The sequence below is a fragment of the Canis lupus genome, chromosome 36, assembly GCF_011100685.1.
Source record: "Canis lupus familiaris isolate Mischka breed German Shepherd chromosome 36, alternate assembly UU_Cfam_GSD_1.0, whole genome shotgun sequence".
In the NCBI taxonomy this organism is placed as follows: domain Eukaryota; kingdom Metazoa; phylum Chordata; class Mammalia; order Carnivora; family Canidae; genus Canis; species Canis lupus.
This window is the reverse complement of record NC_049257.1, coordinates 11,374,123-11,390,344: the sequence shown is the minus strand read 5'-3', so window position 1 is coordinate 11,390,344 and position 16,222 is coordinate 11,374,123. Positions and strand designations below refer to the sequence as shown.

Sequence of the window (16,222 nt, the reverse complement as noted above, 5' to 3'; positions counted from 1 at the left end):
TTATATGTTAGGAAATTTCCATGTGTGTTAGGTGTTTACTTTTTTCAGTTATTGAAGAAACCAAGGCTCAGGAAAGTGCTTCTTCCTAAGCCACAATCGTAAACAGGTAAGAGTTCTACTTTAGGTCTGGGAGACCATATTCTTGCTACCATTCCACGCAACCTCTCACATCCATCCAGTTATGGTAATCCTAAAGCCTTCATACAGAATGAGATTTGAGATGAACTCTGAAGAAAGAGTAGATTTTTTTTCAGATGAAGGTGGAGCCCAGAGTAGGGGAAAGCATTCCTAGAAGAAAGAATGGTTGTCCCATTTGCCTAAAATCAGGCTCTGGGGAGGGTGAAGCACGTTGAAGAAGATGATGAAGTGAAGAGTCTTAGATGCCACACTCAGAAGTTGGTAGGCAAAGGTGAGTCCATAAAAATGTTTGAGCTGAGGAACACATGCCTTGGTTTTTTAGGGAAGACAGTTTTTCCTGGCCTGGGATCCGAAAGAAACTTCTTACCTTATATGGAGAACATCAAGTTCCCAGCCTCGGCGAAGAAAATTTCTAAAGTAGATTTAATCCAACAGACACTCATGGAGTGCCAGGGATGGTGTTTTGTGTTAAATAATTTAATCATCGAACAAAACTCAATGAAGGAAATTCTATAAAGGGCTAAATTAACATGGTCCAGGCATGCAGCCTTCCAATGGTCTGATTGATGGTCCAAGTTTAGACTTTAAAGTTCTCAGAACAGTAGCTGGATCACCTGTACCTTTAACCACATCCTTAAATATTTTCTTTCCAATGAACTTTTCACTTAGAACCAAAACCAAGGAGTTCAAGATTCTGCACTTTGATGAGCACCATGACTTACAAGTGCAAATTATACTACAGGCTTTGAGATTCAGACCAGCGCTTACACGTTGTCCATCAGCGCAGTTGTCTAGTTTCAACTGTAAATACTGGAAACAAAAAAATAATCCTCATGAAAACAATATGCGACTTTGGGTGGAGCAATCTTTATACATAAACCAATGAAGAATGTTACCCAGCCATGGAGTCTGGGAAAGTAACCACTTTTTCCTTCTAGATTGTCATTACCTAACCTACTAGCATGGAGAAAGCTAATGTTCATTGCCTCCTCAGCAGATTTTTTTTTTTTTAAGATTTATTTATTGGAGAGAAAAAGAGTGTACACTGGGCTTGACCTCAGGACCCTGATCTCAGGACCTGAGCAGAAAGCTCAGCAGAGGGAGCCCCTTAGGCCCCCTTCCTCTTCAACGAATGTAAAATCTGATTAAGGCATCTTCCAAACATATCAACTAAAGTACGATTACTAAAGATGGGATGGAAATTTATAATCTACAAAAAAAAAAAAAAAACCACTTAAACCTCAAATCTTTACCACCGTTTTCAAAGTAACTGTAAGCTGAAACAGGAAATGTCTTAATTCATCATATTTAAAATTTTCCGACCTAAAGAAATCTGTGAGCTGCTGTCAGAGTTGCCCGATGGGTACAAACATAAACATCCGCAGAGGATTTAATTCTTTGAAGTGATTTCTACCCGCGATGTGGGTGCAGAACTGAGGACTGAGAGCAAGAGTCTGAGGCTCCAGGGCCGAGCCAGCCGGGCGCCTGCCTGCCCCGCGCACGGGAATTCAGCTCGCTGGCAGCTTAAACTCAGCAGTGCATCATTAAAATAAAATCCTGGGGGGGAAAAAAACAAACTTCCATCAATGTCGGAGCTCGTAGAGACAAGAAGCGATCCAATGCGTATTTATTCTAACAGCAAACACGGGATTGCAGCAACGCGTGCAGGGGTGAGCTCCCGCAGCTCGGCGCCGGTGAACGGACTCTTCTGCGCCACCTGGCGGCGGCCACGCAACTACGTGAAAGCCCAAGGTTTTTTTTCTTTTTCAGGATTTTATTTATTCGTGAGACACACAGAGAGACAGCTTTTTTTTCAAGATTTTATTTATTTATTCATGAGACGCAGAGAGAGAGAGAGGGAGAGGCAGAGACACAGGCAGAGGGAGAAGCAGGCTCCACGCAGGAGCCCGCTGCAGGACTCGATCCCCGCACTGGGGCCCCGCCCTGGGCCAAGGGCAGATGCTCAGCCGCGGGGCCACGCAGGCGGCCGCGCCCCAGGTCCTCCTCGGCGCCGTCAGGCCTCCCAACACCGCGTCGCGGGCAGCGGCCTCCGCACCGCCGCGCAGAAGATGGTGTCTCCCGGTGGCCGCACGGGAAGCCCGGGGCCGTGCTATTTCCTTCGCTCCTTCCTCCCCGAGGCTCGGCCCGCCCCGAGCCCTCCCTCCGTCCGCACCCGCAGGGCGCCCGCCCCCCCCTCCCGGGTTCCCGCAGCACCGCCCCCGCCCCCGCCCCAGCCAATCCCCGCGCTGAGGACCCGCCCCCCGCCGCCGGCAGCCAATGGCAGCGCAGCCCCGCCCTCCGCCCCGCCCCTGCCCCGCCCCCGCGTCCCGGAGCGCGAGCCGCGGGCTGGGGCTGGGGCTGGGGCTGGGCCTGGGCTGCGCGGCGCTGAGCCCGGGGCTCCGGGGCTGCGCTGCGGCGGCGGTGGGTCTCGGAGGCCGCGATCCAGCCCCGGGGGAGCCATGGATTCGCAGGGGCTGAAGGTGAGCGGGGCCGGGGGAGCACCGGGAAGGCGGGGGCGTCGCTCCGCGGCCGTGCCCTTGCAGCCGCGCTGCGCCAGGTGCCCGGCGGGGCGTGCGGGCCGCAGCTGCACCGCCGGGCTGCACCGTGGGGCTGCACCGCGGGGCTGCACCGCCTGGGCTGCACCTCCTGGGCTGCACCGCGGGGCTGCACCGCCGTGGGCCCTGCCTCGGGATCCACCCCCCTACCCTCCCCCCCCCCACCCTCCCCACCCCCCCCACCCCCCCGGGGCGAGCGTCCAGGGCTTCGTTAAGCCAACTGGGGCCGGCAAACCTGGCGGACGGAAGGGACCTTGCAGAGATTCCGTGAAAACAAACAGGCTTGGAAATGGAAGCGTCTTCGTTTTGGGGTGGTGGTCCCCGATTCATCTGTTAAGCAAATCTTTGAGCACCGACCACCTAGGAAATGATCTAAAAACAGGGACACGAGGCTTGGGAATTCAGAGTTTCTTCGCCAGCACATGTTGATGGGGGGCGGGGGGCTCGCTGGGTGTCCCCTGGAAGCTGGAGATAGTGATGAGCAGAAGTGAACAGCCCCTGCCTTCAGAGACTTTGCAGTTTACTGCTGGGCAAAAACCTACACTCGATAAAGAGCTGTTGATAAGCAAACATAGTTATTTAAAAAAAAAATTTTTTTTTTTATTGGAGTTCAGTTTGCCAACATATAGCATAACACCCAGTGCTCATCCCCGCAAGTGCCCCATTGAGAGCGCGCTCTACTGCTGGCCCTGTCCTAAGCCCTGAAGAGGAGAAGCCCTGGATATCAAAACCAAGAAAAATTCTCCCAGGCTTGGAGCTTGCCTTTGAGTAGGAGTCAGATACGAAGTACTATGTTAGATGATGGTAAATGGAGGAAGGACACTGGCCATGAGAGGGACTGCTTGCTGCAAGGTCTTTTGCTTTTTTTTTTTGGCCTGAGTTACATTATTTTCTGAAGTCTTTTCCCATCTCTTTAATTTTTTCCATCACTTTAAATTATCCTTTGCACGACCACCCACATGAACTTTTTAATAAAAACACTTTTGTGCTGGGGATCCCTGGGTGGCTCAGAGGTTTGGCGCCTGCCTTTGGCCCAGGGCGTGATCCTGGAGTCCCCAGATCGAGTCCCACATCGGGCTCCCTGCGTGGAGCCTGCTTCCCCCTCTGCCTGTGTCTCTGCCTCACTCTCTCTCTGTGTGTGTGAGTCTCATGAAAAAATAAATAAAATCTTAAAAAAAAAACAAAAAACACTTTCGCACCAAATAGTTACCTGGTGCCTTACTGATTCAAGAGAGCTTTGGTCCTTGTCTCACGGAGTCAAAGAAATGAATCTCGTGGACACAACAGAGTGAGCAAAGCAATCGAAGTTTACTAGGCCAAGATACAGAGGAAGCTCTCGGAAGTGACAGGGGTCCTGTAGGGGTTGCCACTGAGGGCTTTTAGTGGCCGTCTTTTATTGAGAACCTGAGAACCCATGGCCTTGAGATTCTTGTGCTGTCTTGGTTTGAGCAGGGACTATTGATAACACCTTAATGATCTATTTCTTTGCAGCCTGATGAGTTTCTGTGATTACTTGGTAGCCGATAAAGGGAGATACTCCCTAACATTTTGGAGCTAGGGTGCCAGGTTTATTATTTTCTATGGTTTTACTGGCTTATCTCGGTTTTCTTGGGATGGTTAGGAGCCTGACTCGGCCTTTCCTTATCTTTCCCTGCCTAGTCCCATCTGTCCCTAACTCATCCCTACATCATCATCACTTAGTCTAGAGGAGCAAATCCAAGTCCTTAATATGAGTGAGGCCTTGCTCGATCCTACCTTTCTCTCCAACCTCCTCACCCTGTAATCTCTGTCTTAAGACTCTAAAACAAGGAATGACCAACTTTCTCTATAAAAATAGTACATTATCTTGGGTTTTTCAGGCCAAAGTGTCTGGCATCTAATCTGCCATTGCAGCTTGAAAGCAGCCCTAGACATACTTAAATGAGCATGGCCCAGTTCCAATAAAACTTTATTCATGGACATTGAAATTTGAATTTCTTAACATTTTCATGTTGTGTTTTTTTCTTTTTTTTTCTTGAAGGGGCCCTGCCCCCTTCAACCATTTGAAAATGTATAAACCATTCTTACTTTGTTGACTGTACAAAAAGAGGTGGCAGGCCATAGTTTTTTTGCCAGTTCCTGCTCTACAATCTAGAATGACTTTCAGACTTCCCCGTCCCCACTCCGTCCTTGTAAAATCATTGCTGATTTCTTGTGTCTGTTGTTGCGGTTCCTCTGCCTGGCTAACTCCTCTGCCTTCCTCAAAGATCATGAAAGGAAAGTAGGGAGAGTGTATGTGTGTGTGGGGGGGGGGGGAGGGTGAGGTGTTCACCAGGCAGGAGGCAGTTCTGAAGTCCCCAAGGAGATTCTTTACCTTGATTTTATTCTTTCGTCCTCCCACACCCCAACCTCATTCTTCTACGTCTCCAAAGCACTTTATAAGCATTTTTTCCTGCTTGCATTTCCTGAATTATATTGGTTAGTCTGTAGATTCTTAGTCTCAGTTGTAGAATTTAAGCTGGGTCAGGAACCATGTCTTCTCCATCTTCACATTCATGGCATCTAGCCCAGTGCCTGGCACTAGTAGGCAGTAAACGTTTGTTGGACCGAACAAACCAAGGAATGAGAAAGTATGAAGAGTAGGAAGTAGGCTAGAGGAGCCGAAGAGCCTTACTGACTGGTTAGAATCAGGGGGACTGGGTAAACTGGAAGGGAGGATGCCAGGACTTGATTTCTGGCTTGGGGCAAGTAAATGGAAAGGTGAATCTGGAGCTTAGATGAGAGGTCTTGGCTGAATGCTACATTTTTTACTTCATCAATGTATGGGGTTCAGAGGAACTTTTTTTTAGGAGTTTTACAGTATGATGTTACGGTTAATCCTCACAATGATCTGTAAGTGATTAGCAGCGTTGTACAAATGAGCAAACTAAGGTACCCTAAGATGGACCAAAATTTTGAAATCTTTCCACCTTTAAATCCAAGTCCTTTTTATGTTACCTTTCCGGAGAGTTATGGGTGCTTAAATGCTGAACAGAGGTCCTTAGTTGTGGCAAACTAAGAGGTTATCTGCAATCTTAGGAGAAAAACTGCACTTGACTAAAGTGTGTTGTGGGCGTCCCAGGAACCAGAGGGCGGTAACCACAAGGAGGTAAGTGGAGTAAAAGTTAGGAATGTTTGCCTAACTGTTCTAGAGAAGCATGGGGACTGTAGCCCCCCAGAAATAACAGGCTGTTAAAAAAAAAAAGAGCTAAACAGACACTCATATTTCAATCCTGTCGGTCGCTGCTTCATCCCTACTTCTCGCTCCTGCTATCCCAGCTGCAGAGTCAGAGTAGGTGAGTATGGGATGGCCCACGTCGGTCAGTGAGGGAAGTCAGGTGTATCACAGCCGTAGTGAACGTGGCTTCCCTCTTTGATTAGGTTAGCAGCTAAGCCTTGGATGTGATCCTGAGAAAAAGCTGTAAAGCATAGACCCAATTAATCAGAAGTTAGTATCTCTTGATATTCGTTTTCTGCCGTGTAAATCTAAATAATGCAGTTTTGAAAAAAGCTTACAGATAGTAATTTCCACTAAAAAACAGTTTAGCACATTTGTTGCTACTGACAGTTATTTGTTGTAGAACTCAGAAAACAAGACAGCATTTGACAATGGATTGCTGAATTCGATTTGTCATTACTTTGTAATGCTTTAAAAACAAAATAGAAGCAAGATTTTTTTTTTGAAAGAATCCTCTGGTTTGGCAATGGAAGGCCCTTCTTATTCCTGTTTTTTGTCTGTTCTCCCATCTTCTAAAACCTTTAATAAAATGTAGGCAAAAGAAGGGCAAGAGGTGAAAGTAGCCTAATTTCAGCAGTGTTAACAAATATGTCAGAAAAAGAAGACTGAAATTATTAGAAAACATTGAGTTGTCCCAAAAATTTTGTGTTCATTGTGTTTTACATACCTTAATGTTAAGCTTTTGCCTTTAACAATATTTTCAGGAGCTTGGAAGAAAAAAAATCATGTTATCTGACTTCAGATTATTCAAGATTTTAGATTAATATCTGTTTCTTATTTCCTTTTAGACTTTGATTCATTACTATTGTCAAGAGAGATATTTCCATCATGTGTTACTTATTGCCAGCGAAGGAGTTAAGAGGTATGCTAATGATCCAGTGTTCAGGTTTTATCATGCCTATGGTACATTAATGGAAGGTACGTGCTAATTATTAAATATGTTCCATACGTTTTAAATTCTTGTTTTGTACTCTGACAGTTTTTCACCTTGTAATTTTGATTTTCAGGTAAAACTCAAGACGCTCTTCGTGAATTTGAGGCTATTAAAAATAAACAAGATGTATCCCTTTGTTCTCTGATTGCACTGATATATGCCCATAAAATGAGTCCTAATCCAGGTATAGTATTTAAGTATAGTGCTTAGGACAATTTTTTCTACTCATTTCATTTATTTTTCTCAATTACCACAGCATTTAGTCTGATAATGCTTTATTATAATTTCCTGTAATTATTACTTTATCAGTTTGTTTTATCTTTCTGGCAAGGTTACAGATATATCAAGCACAAGAAATATATGTCTTATATCCCTTTCATATTCCTTATATCCTAAGACAGAAGTTTCATTAATATATAGGGATCATTTGAATTAATATCAAGTGGAATGTATATTAGCAATTATTAAACAAAGGACAGCCCAGAAGAAGTATATACATAAAGTGCTCTGCAGCAGCCAACTCTGTAGTTTGTTATGTGCAAAGCTGTAGCTACATGCAGTTTATCTCTTCCACTATATCTTAAGCTTCTTAAAGGCCTGTACACATCCGCACAAGGGTTGCTAACTCTTTGAAGATATTCAGTAAATTTCTATCTAGTGATAGGCTAGGAAATATAAGTTGATTATGGAAAGAACTTTATGCATAAACCAGCAATTAAAATTGTGTGAACTGTCAATATATGATGATTCTTAATGGCGGAAGCAGAATATCGTAATTATAGGTAATAAAGAGGAAATAAAAAAAAAAGAGGAAATAGTACTGTATTCTTTTATATATATTCAGTAACAGCTAATAGCATTATAAATATAGATCATGTTTCAAATAATTAGACAAAAATCAGATGTTACAACTTTCTATAACATTAGAAAATTTTTTTCCTAAGCAAAGTATCACATACCTCCTTCACCCCACATGCACTTGCACAGATCAGCAAAAAAGTTAAAGCATTAATATGTTTAACAAGTAAACAAGTCTAATGACTAGACTAATGCTTACTATCTGCAAGGGACCACGTCAAGTATGTTAGAGAATACAAAAGAATTGTAAGAAGTGATCCATGACATCAAGTTTATAGTCTCGTGAAGAAAAGAAAATGTAAAACCCACAAAGGTTAAATTCTAATGTTACTATTAAATAAAATTATAAGAAAACAAATGAGTCCAAAATGAACTGAAAATGGTATGAACTGCTAATCCATAGAAGAAATGGTATGTACTGTTAATCCATAGAACCTGTGAAGGTTTTGGGGAAGATGGGGCCTTTAATCTGGTCTTTGAAGGACAAGTAGGATTTGAATATATAGCAACTTGTCAGGATCAATCGATGGGCAAATATATGAAATGGTTCAGGATTAGGCTCCTTTTATGGATCTCTGTGATCCAGCAGGAGTGAGATTAGGTGGAGCAGAGGATTTGCACAGAGAGATATAGCCAGTAAATCTAGAAAACACAAATTAGTGTAAAACATTTTCCTTTTAGGATCAAGTTTTCACTTAATTGATTATTCTCAAGAGTGTTAGTTCTGTTGGGAAATGTGATTTCCAGGACACCAAAAAAGATGGAGACAGAAATATTGTTTAGAAACACTTAAGTACTGACTCTACTTTCTACCATAGATGATTCTGAGTGGGTTTAAGCTCAGAAGGGACCCAGATATCCCTAGAAAGGGCCTCGGCGGTTCATGTCCATTCTTAAATGCTGACATAAGCCCTGATTAGAAAAGGACTTTGGTGCGTTAAGAACTTGAGCTGATATCTGGAAAGAGCCAGCTTTGAGCAGATGGTGTCACAGCTAACATATCCCCCACTTGGGATTTGATGGGCATCTGGCAGGAAACTACAGATCCTTCCCTGCCCTGATAAATTCTGTTTCTATAGAGCTCTGTCTCTATACCATGACTACTTAATGAAAACTTATGAAGGTGTTCAAGTGGGTGTATTGGAGGGTCTTCTTGCCAAGCAATCTGTAGCCTTCCAGAAACAGTTTTGTTTTGTGAACCCATAAAGTTGTGCCTTGGTGGTTCCACATTTAAGTTTAGGTTGATATCATTAGAGATAAAAGGAAGAGACGATACCTTTTTCTGGATGGCCATTTCCAGAAAGGTCATTGGTTAGAATCACAGCCTTCAACTTTGACATTTCTTGTAACTTATTGCATAGTTGATCCATATTCTGATTCAATTCAGGATTTGGATATAATCAGCCTTTGTGGCCTAAGCACACACGTAATAGATTTAATGGTTAGAGTTATTACAGGTAGACCATCTTTTTAAGGGAGCTGCCAAGCAGCCAGTATTAAACCATGCAAATAATAGTAATTGTATTCCCTTTCACTGGCCTATGACAACAACAGCCAGTAATGTTTACATATTTTAGAATTGGATTAAGGAGTTGGGTAATTTGGGTACTAGTCCTCGATTTACCTCTAATAATTTTAGAATCATTGCTAGTTTTTTCAAGTTACTTACTGTTAAAAAAAATTGCCTATTTAGCCTTTATCTTGAGAATGACGTAAACTGTAGAACTACTGTACATTATAGTGGTCATTAATCACATGTGGCTGTTGAGTATTTGAAATGTATCTAGCTTGAGAAACTGAATTTTAAATTTAATTCTAATTAAATTTAAAACTGCTATTTGATTCAGTTTTTAGAAAAGTTATGTTTGGAACAATGAATATATGAATCTGCTGTTTTCAGCTATAAATTTTATGGAATCTAAGTACAAATCAAGTATTTTTTTATTAAAGACTTTATTTACTTATTTATTTGCTAGAGAGTGAGCATGAGCAGGGGTGGAGGGATGGGCAGAGGGAGACTCAAACTCCTCACTGAGCAGGAAGCCAAACAAAGGGCCCAGGCCCCTGAGATCTTGACCTGAGCCCAAGGTAGACACTTAACCGACTGAGCCACCCAGGTGCGCCCAAATCAAGTATTTTTGGAGAAAATTTAGCATCATAGTTGAGATGTACTTTGTATAAAATACATATCAGATTTTAAAAATTTAGTAAGAAAAAAGTATCTCAATAATTTTCATGTCAATTTTGTGTGGGAATGATAACTCGGATATATCAAGTTAAATAAAATGTATTATTAAAATCAATTTTACTTGTTTCTTTTTACTTCTTTGATGTGACTACTAGGAAATTTTAAATTACATACGTGGCTTGTATTTTATTTCTATTAGACAGTGGCGCTATAGAGAGGACTATATTCTGTGCTCTGTTAATTGATCCATTATGAACACTTGATCTAGAATTTAATTTTCATTTAATGCCTTTTTCCCCTCCTAGATAGAGAAGCTATTCTGGAATCAGATGCCAGAATGAAGGAGCAACGTAAAGGAGCTGGGCCAAAAGCTTTGTACCATGCAGGCTTATTTTTATGGCACATTGGCCGTCTTGACAAAGCGAGAGAATATATTGACAGAATGATCAAAATGTCAAATGGCAGTAAAGAGGTAGTTGGGTTTCTTATTTTGAAATAGATATACTACTAAAGCTTATATTCAGTAGTATTCTTTGTTATTCTGCTCTTTTATCACTTTGTAAAGAGCAGCTTTATTTTAATATTATTTTATAAAATTGTGGTTGTCTAAGGTTGTTTACTCTCATGCTATTTATTAATTTTTGGAAAGATCCCTCTCTGATTCCTTCCCTCCCTTCTCTCCTTTTCTCTGTCCTTCCCTCTCATTCTCCTTATTGAGCTGCTCTAGATACAAGGAACCAATATTTGCACTGTTAATAAAACAAAGATGAGCAATGATGAAGGGAAAGGGAAACAGGTACTCCCAAGGTGGGAAATAATAAATGGAATGAAAAAAACAAGGAGACGTGTTGGTTCCAGGTATAGTGAGAAGCTCACATTTGATGGAAACACTGGGTACACAGATAAAGAAGGTGGAAGGAAAGCTTAGAGAGGTCGGGTGGGACAAAGTGAAGGGCCTTGGCTGCTAGCTACATACGTATATTTATATCTAGTGTGTTAGGCGTGGAGAGGTCATTGAGGTTTTTAATCGTGATGGTGGTATTATTAGAGTGCAAATTCACAAGACTGAACGATGGTTTATAGGATGAACTGACCCTGGGGAGAGTGCAGCCCCCAAAATGGTAGTATATACTTTCTGGCAGAAGGTTTTGAGGGCCTACAACTAAAATATTGTACTATGGTATGAGTTTGAGAATACTTAATACCCACAAGAGCTGCCAACTGATTATAAGTGGTGGGGGCAAAATTTTGAGGTGTCAGATATCAAGAATGTCTCCCTGAGGTCTTAAACCTGGACAGTTTCAGAGACTGGTTAACATAGAGAATATGTTGGGATGAGAAGGTAATCGTGGAGGGGGTAGGTGATATATTTGGTTCCAGGCATGCTATGTTTCTGTCTCTGGTGGAACAGTGAGATGGTGATAGTTGATGAACTCTTGGGGGAAAAAAAAAAGTTTAAGAGGTATTGGACTAGAAATAAAGACTAGGAATCATCCACGCAGAGGCAATAGTTGAAATGATTCAAATGCAGACATTGACCTAGTGAGTAGAAATTGGATTGTTTTAGGAGTGCCTGGGTGACTCCGTCGGTTCATTATCTGCCTTTACTCAGGTCATGATCTCAGGGTCCTCTAGATTAAGCCCTGCATCAGGACCCTTGCTCAGCGGAGAGTCTGCATCCCCTCTTCTGCCCTTCCTCCCACCTCCTACCCCCATGCCTGGGCTCTCTTTTTCTCTCTTTCTCTCAAATAAATAAACTCCTTAAAAGAAAAAAGAAATAGTGTTGTTTTAGTATTTATATACGTCTTTTCAGGTGAGATAGAGGGAGATAAATATAATCCTAAAGACTTGTAAGTCTATGAATTGGCCTAGAAATTTTTTGATAGAAGGACAGATTTTACAATTTTTTATTTGACATTGAAAAGTAAATTAACCTGTATCTATCTTCTTTTTAATCCTATAAACCTTATAAGCCACTGACTCACTAACATTTCTGAAAGTAAACATCCATGATTTCTTCAGCCTTTGAGTTCTGAGGCCATTTGAAACGCACTGGACTATCACAAGGATTAAGATAGTTGTCAGATTATCTTAATTTTTAATATGTATCAAGCAAGACACTGATGTTTTTCCATCTTAGTTCACATGGTCTGTTTGCCCAGAAAAGAGGTAACAGATTCTTGTTTGTGTGTTGAGTTACATATTTAACAATTATGATTAATGATTTACTAGCAAAGTCCCAGATAAGAATATTGGTTATTTAGGATTCATGGAATATTTAACAAATTTTTTAATATTGAACACGTTATAACCGTAAGAGCTGAAAATACCTAACAGTTCACAAGATTCTAGGCTGGAAAAGATTTGAAAACAGTTTAACTGAACACTTTTATAATTCGTAACATTTTTTGACAGGGTGATTTCTTTACTAATCACAAAAAAAGGACATCAGGTTTACCTCTTTTATCTATACTTATTTCTTTCATTTCCAATAAAATGGATATATGATTAGAATTGTTCATCCTACAGGGACAGATTTTGAAAGCATGGCTTGACCTCACAAAAGGAAAAGAACCTTACACTAAAAAAGCACTGAAATGTTTTGAAGAGGAATTACAAGATGGAAATGATATTTTTGCTCTGCTGGGTAAGGTGAGTTGGAGTTAGGGTAAATCATGTTTTAAAACGTATTCATAATATATTTGAAGCCCAACAAACCTGAATAACTCAAGAAAGATAATAATTGTCGTGTTACTTTTTTCAGCTCTCAACTATAGGAGGGACTTGGATTTTATTTGTATAGGTCAGTGAATGACAAACCAGAGGAATGTATTCCTTACCAACTTCCTGAATCTAGATTGGTTTTGTTTTTGTTGGTGGTGGTATTGGTTCCTATATTAGTTACTCACTAAACATTCATAGTTTGTCTAACATGTGCAAAGCATCATTCTAGATACCAGGGATACCCTGAAGTAAAATAAAACTTCTTGCTTTTATGGAGCTTGTACTCTGTTGTTGGAGACAGACAAAAAAAATAAGTAAATTACATAGTATAGTAGAAGGTGGTAAGTGCAGTGGAAAAATAAATCTGGTAAAGGGGGAGACGTAGAGCTGGGGTATGAATTTTCAGGTTTAAATGATGTGATCAGAGAAAGTGACATTTGATCCAAGACTTCTAGGATGTGAGAGTTAAAGTTCTGTGCCACCTGCAGGAAGCATTACAAATAGAGGAGATAACAAGTTGAAATACCGTAAGTCGTGTTCTAGGCATTGCTGGGAGGCCAGGAGATGAACATGGAATGAGCGAGGTGGAGAGCAGAAGTAGAGGCTGGAGGAAAAGAAGGTGGGGTGGGGACAGGTGGGCATGGGGGTAGTGAAGAGAGGCAAGGCTAATTGTATAAAGCCTTTGGCTTTTAATTTGAACCAGATAGATAGGCAGCCAGTGACCTTACATTGTGAGGGATGAGCAATTAATTGGCGAAGTCATTAGAAATCATTGGTAGGTAGGAATGTATTATTCAGACCTTTTTCTTTAGTTCCATTGATGCCTTCAGAATGCCTTAAAATTTTTTAAATTTTTGGTTTAGCAACAGGAAATTAAAATTATATGTTAGGAGAACAGCTTGTTAGATAAGCAGTAATTTGGGGGGGATAAAAAAGAAGCGGAGAGGATTATTAGTGTCTTGACTGTTAATATCCCCAACTCACTCTTGCCCATTTCTCTGGCTACTGAACTTGTTCAGTTTGGTGCCACCACTAGTTCTCCAGGTGATTGGAGTCAAGTGTTAACTGACGGCACTGCTAGAGAAATTGAGTTTTATCGAGTTTTTCTTATCATTTCACCTCCTCCCTATTCCTTAAAGAAAAACTAGTTGATAATCTTCTAAGGTGGGCCTCTTTCAGGTGTTAACATGGTTTAGGAGGGATTTACCTTTTTCCTCCAATACTTAAGATTGGTTTAAATTCTTTTTCTGATACCACCCACCCCAATTATGTGTTTATTTTTCAATTAATTCAAGAGGATGTTTGCATTAGCCTAATTCCAACTTGGAATAACATGATCCAAATACACAGGAAATTTAGTTTCATTTAATATATATGTGGCATCATATGGGAAGTGATGGTGTAAGGAAGTAATAGATGTGGTCTTTTAGCATGATTTTCTTTTTTACATTGCCAGCTTTTTAGGTAGAGTCTAAAGATCTATGTAATTTGAAAAAATTCTCTGCATTAATCTTTCTCAGTTACTCCAAAATTTTAATAATTTATTTTGACATAGTGTCATCTTTGGATGGTCTCAGACTTTCTTTTAATTATATGGGAATATAATTATATGGGAATATTACATGAGATATAATTTCAAACAGATTTTAGGATTATATTGCAATTATATATCTTTTGAAATGGATGTTCATTTTGAACTGAGATATTCTAGGACTAGATTTATTCCTAATGGAGATCTTGAAGCAAATTTTTGAAAATCTGATATGTGATAAATATCATTCATAAAGTGCTAACTCTATAGCTTTATTTTTTTACTATGAAAGTAATACATAGACGTAAAAATATTCAATTTCAATAATATTTGAATTAAAAAATATTACCATTAGAGATAACCAGTTAAACTATTATATTATAAATGAAATCTCTTCATTTCAGTAAATACAGATCTATAAATCTACATAGCCATCTAAAATTTGGTTAAATAGGTATGCTATAATTTAATCCTGTAGGGACATTTTGGATTTTTTTAATTATACTTATTATAGGGACGCCTGGGTGACGCAGTGGTTGAGCACTGAGCTCCTTGCAAGGAGTCTGCTTCTCCCTCTGCCTATGTCTCTGCCTCTCTCTCTGTGTGTCTCATGAATAAATAAATAGAATTTAAAAAAAATTTTGGATTTATTATAAATCTGTCATGAGTATAATGTACTATTTTAATGCGTGTTCTTATTCAATTATTTCCTTAAGATACTTCCTAGAATTGAAAATGTTGAGCTAGAATGAATTGCTTGGATTTTATTTGGCTTATTCTTTAAAGTCTTATCTTCTGTAGCCAGAAAGTAATTAAAAAAAAAAAAAAAGATACAGAATCTTCATTTTGGATACTATTTGCAAATATCCTGGAAATATTTTATTCTGAAAGATAATCTTTCTGTTCTAGTTATTAGGGGTTTATAACAAAGCCACTTACATAAAATATTTTTTGTTCTGAAGTTTTAAAATTTTAATTTCTTAAAAACTTATTTTGTATTCCTCATTATAAAAATGATAACTGTTCCTTACGGAAAAGTCAGAAAACAAAAATACAGAACATGTTAAACACTAGTATTCTATGTATCCCAGGATAACTGCTGTGAGAAGCTCGGCGTATGTGATCACAGTTTTGATGTCATGTTTTTTTCTCCCATTAGGCACAATGCCTTGAGATGCACCAGAATTATTCCGGTGCTCTGGAGGCTGTGAACCAGATAATAGTGAACTTTCCAAGTTTCCTTCCAGCTTTTATAAAGAAAATGAAACTACAACTCGCCTTACAGGATTGGGACCAGACTGTTGAAACAGCACAGAGGTTAAGTAAAAAAAGATAATACAAATACCTTGGATGTGGTTATATAATTTCCATTAAAAAAAAAAAATCTGTGTGTATTTTTTTATCATATTTGAAGTTTGATTTTTTTCAAACAATAGAGAATTGAAGAAGACCTTAATACTGCATTGTTTTTAAAAACTGAATTTATTGATTTACATAAATATCTGAAGAGCTGTTCTAAAACACTCTTATGCAAATATCCCTGCCCTTGGGAAGCTGATATTCAAATGAGAGGAACCATATAATCAGAACAAATAAGAGGTTATGTAGTATGTTAGAGAGCTCTGAGTGCTGTGGAGAAAAGAGAAAGCTGGAAATTGAGATAGGGAGTGGGAAGAGGGATTCAGTTTTATGGGATGACAGTTGAACTAAGGGAACAAGCCATGCAGATATCTGGGGGAAGACTTTGCAGAAAGAAGGGAAAGCAAGTGCAAAGACCTAGAGGCAATAGTTTGGGTCATATTTTTAAGGAGTGGGAGGAGATAAAACGGCTGGGCAGCGAAGTCAGCAGAAGGTGGACAGGGGAGCCAGCATGTGCAGGGTCTTGGTTACCTTAAGGATCTGGATTTTTCTTCTGAAGTGTGAAGTCATTGGAGGAATCCTTTTCTCCTGCCCCTCCTCCTTTTCCTTCTTTCTCCATTTGCCCTCTCACTTCTCCACCTTTTTGTTGCTGTTGTTGTTTAAGAAACCAGCCTTTTAT

General features: G+C 40.1%; 1 protein-coding gene across 2 annotated transcripts in view; it reads left to right on the top strand.

Moving 5' to 3' along the window:
* Positions 1-2,478: 2,478 nt before the first annotated feature.
* The window catches only part of TTC21B (tetratricopeptide repeat domain 21B), a 77,900-nt gene continuing 64,156 nt past the window's right edge, over positions 2,479-16,222 (top strand). Inside the window, exons 1-6 of one of the 2 annotated variants that reach the window (XM_038584706.1) lie at positions 2,479-2,618; positions 6,738-6,811; positions 6,957-7,067; positions 10,235-10,401; positions 12,459-12,581; positions 15,344-15,501. In XM_038584706.1, the coding sequence (XP_038440634.1) occupies positions 6,778-6,811; positions 6,957-7,067; positions 10,235-10,401; positions 12,459-12,581; positions 15,344-15,501 (593 nt within the window). In that variant the 5' untranslated portion in view covers positions 2,479-2,618; positions 6,738-6,777. Of the gene's footprint in view, positions 2,619-6,737; positions 6,868-6,956; positions 7,068-10,234; positions 10,402-12,458; positions 12,582-15,343; positions 15,502-16,222 lie in introns of both variants that reach the window. The other variant, XM_038584705.1, reaches the window with a different exon arrangement.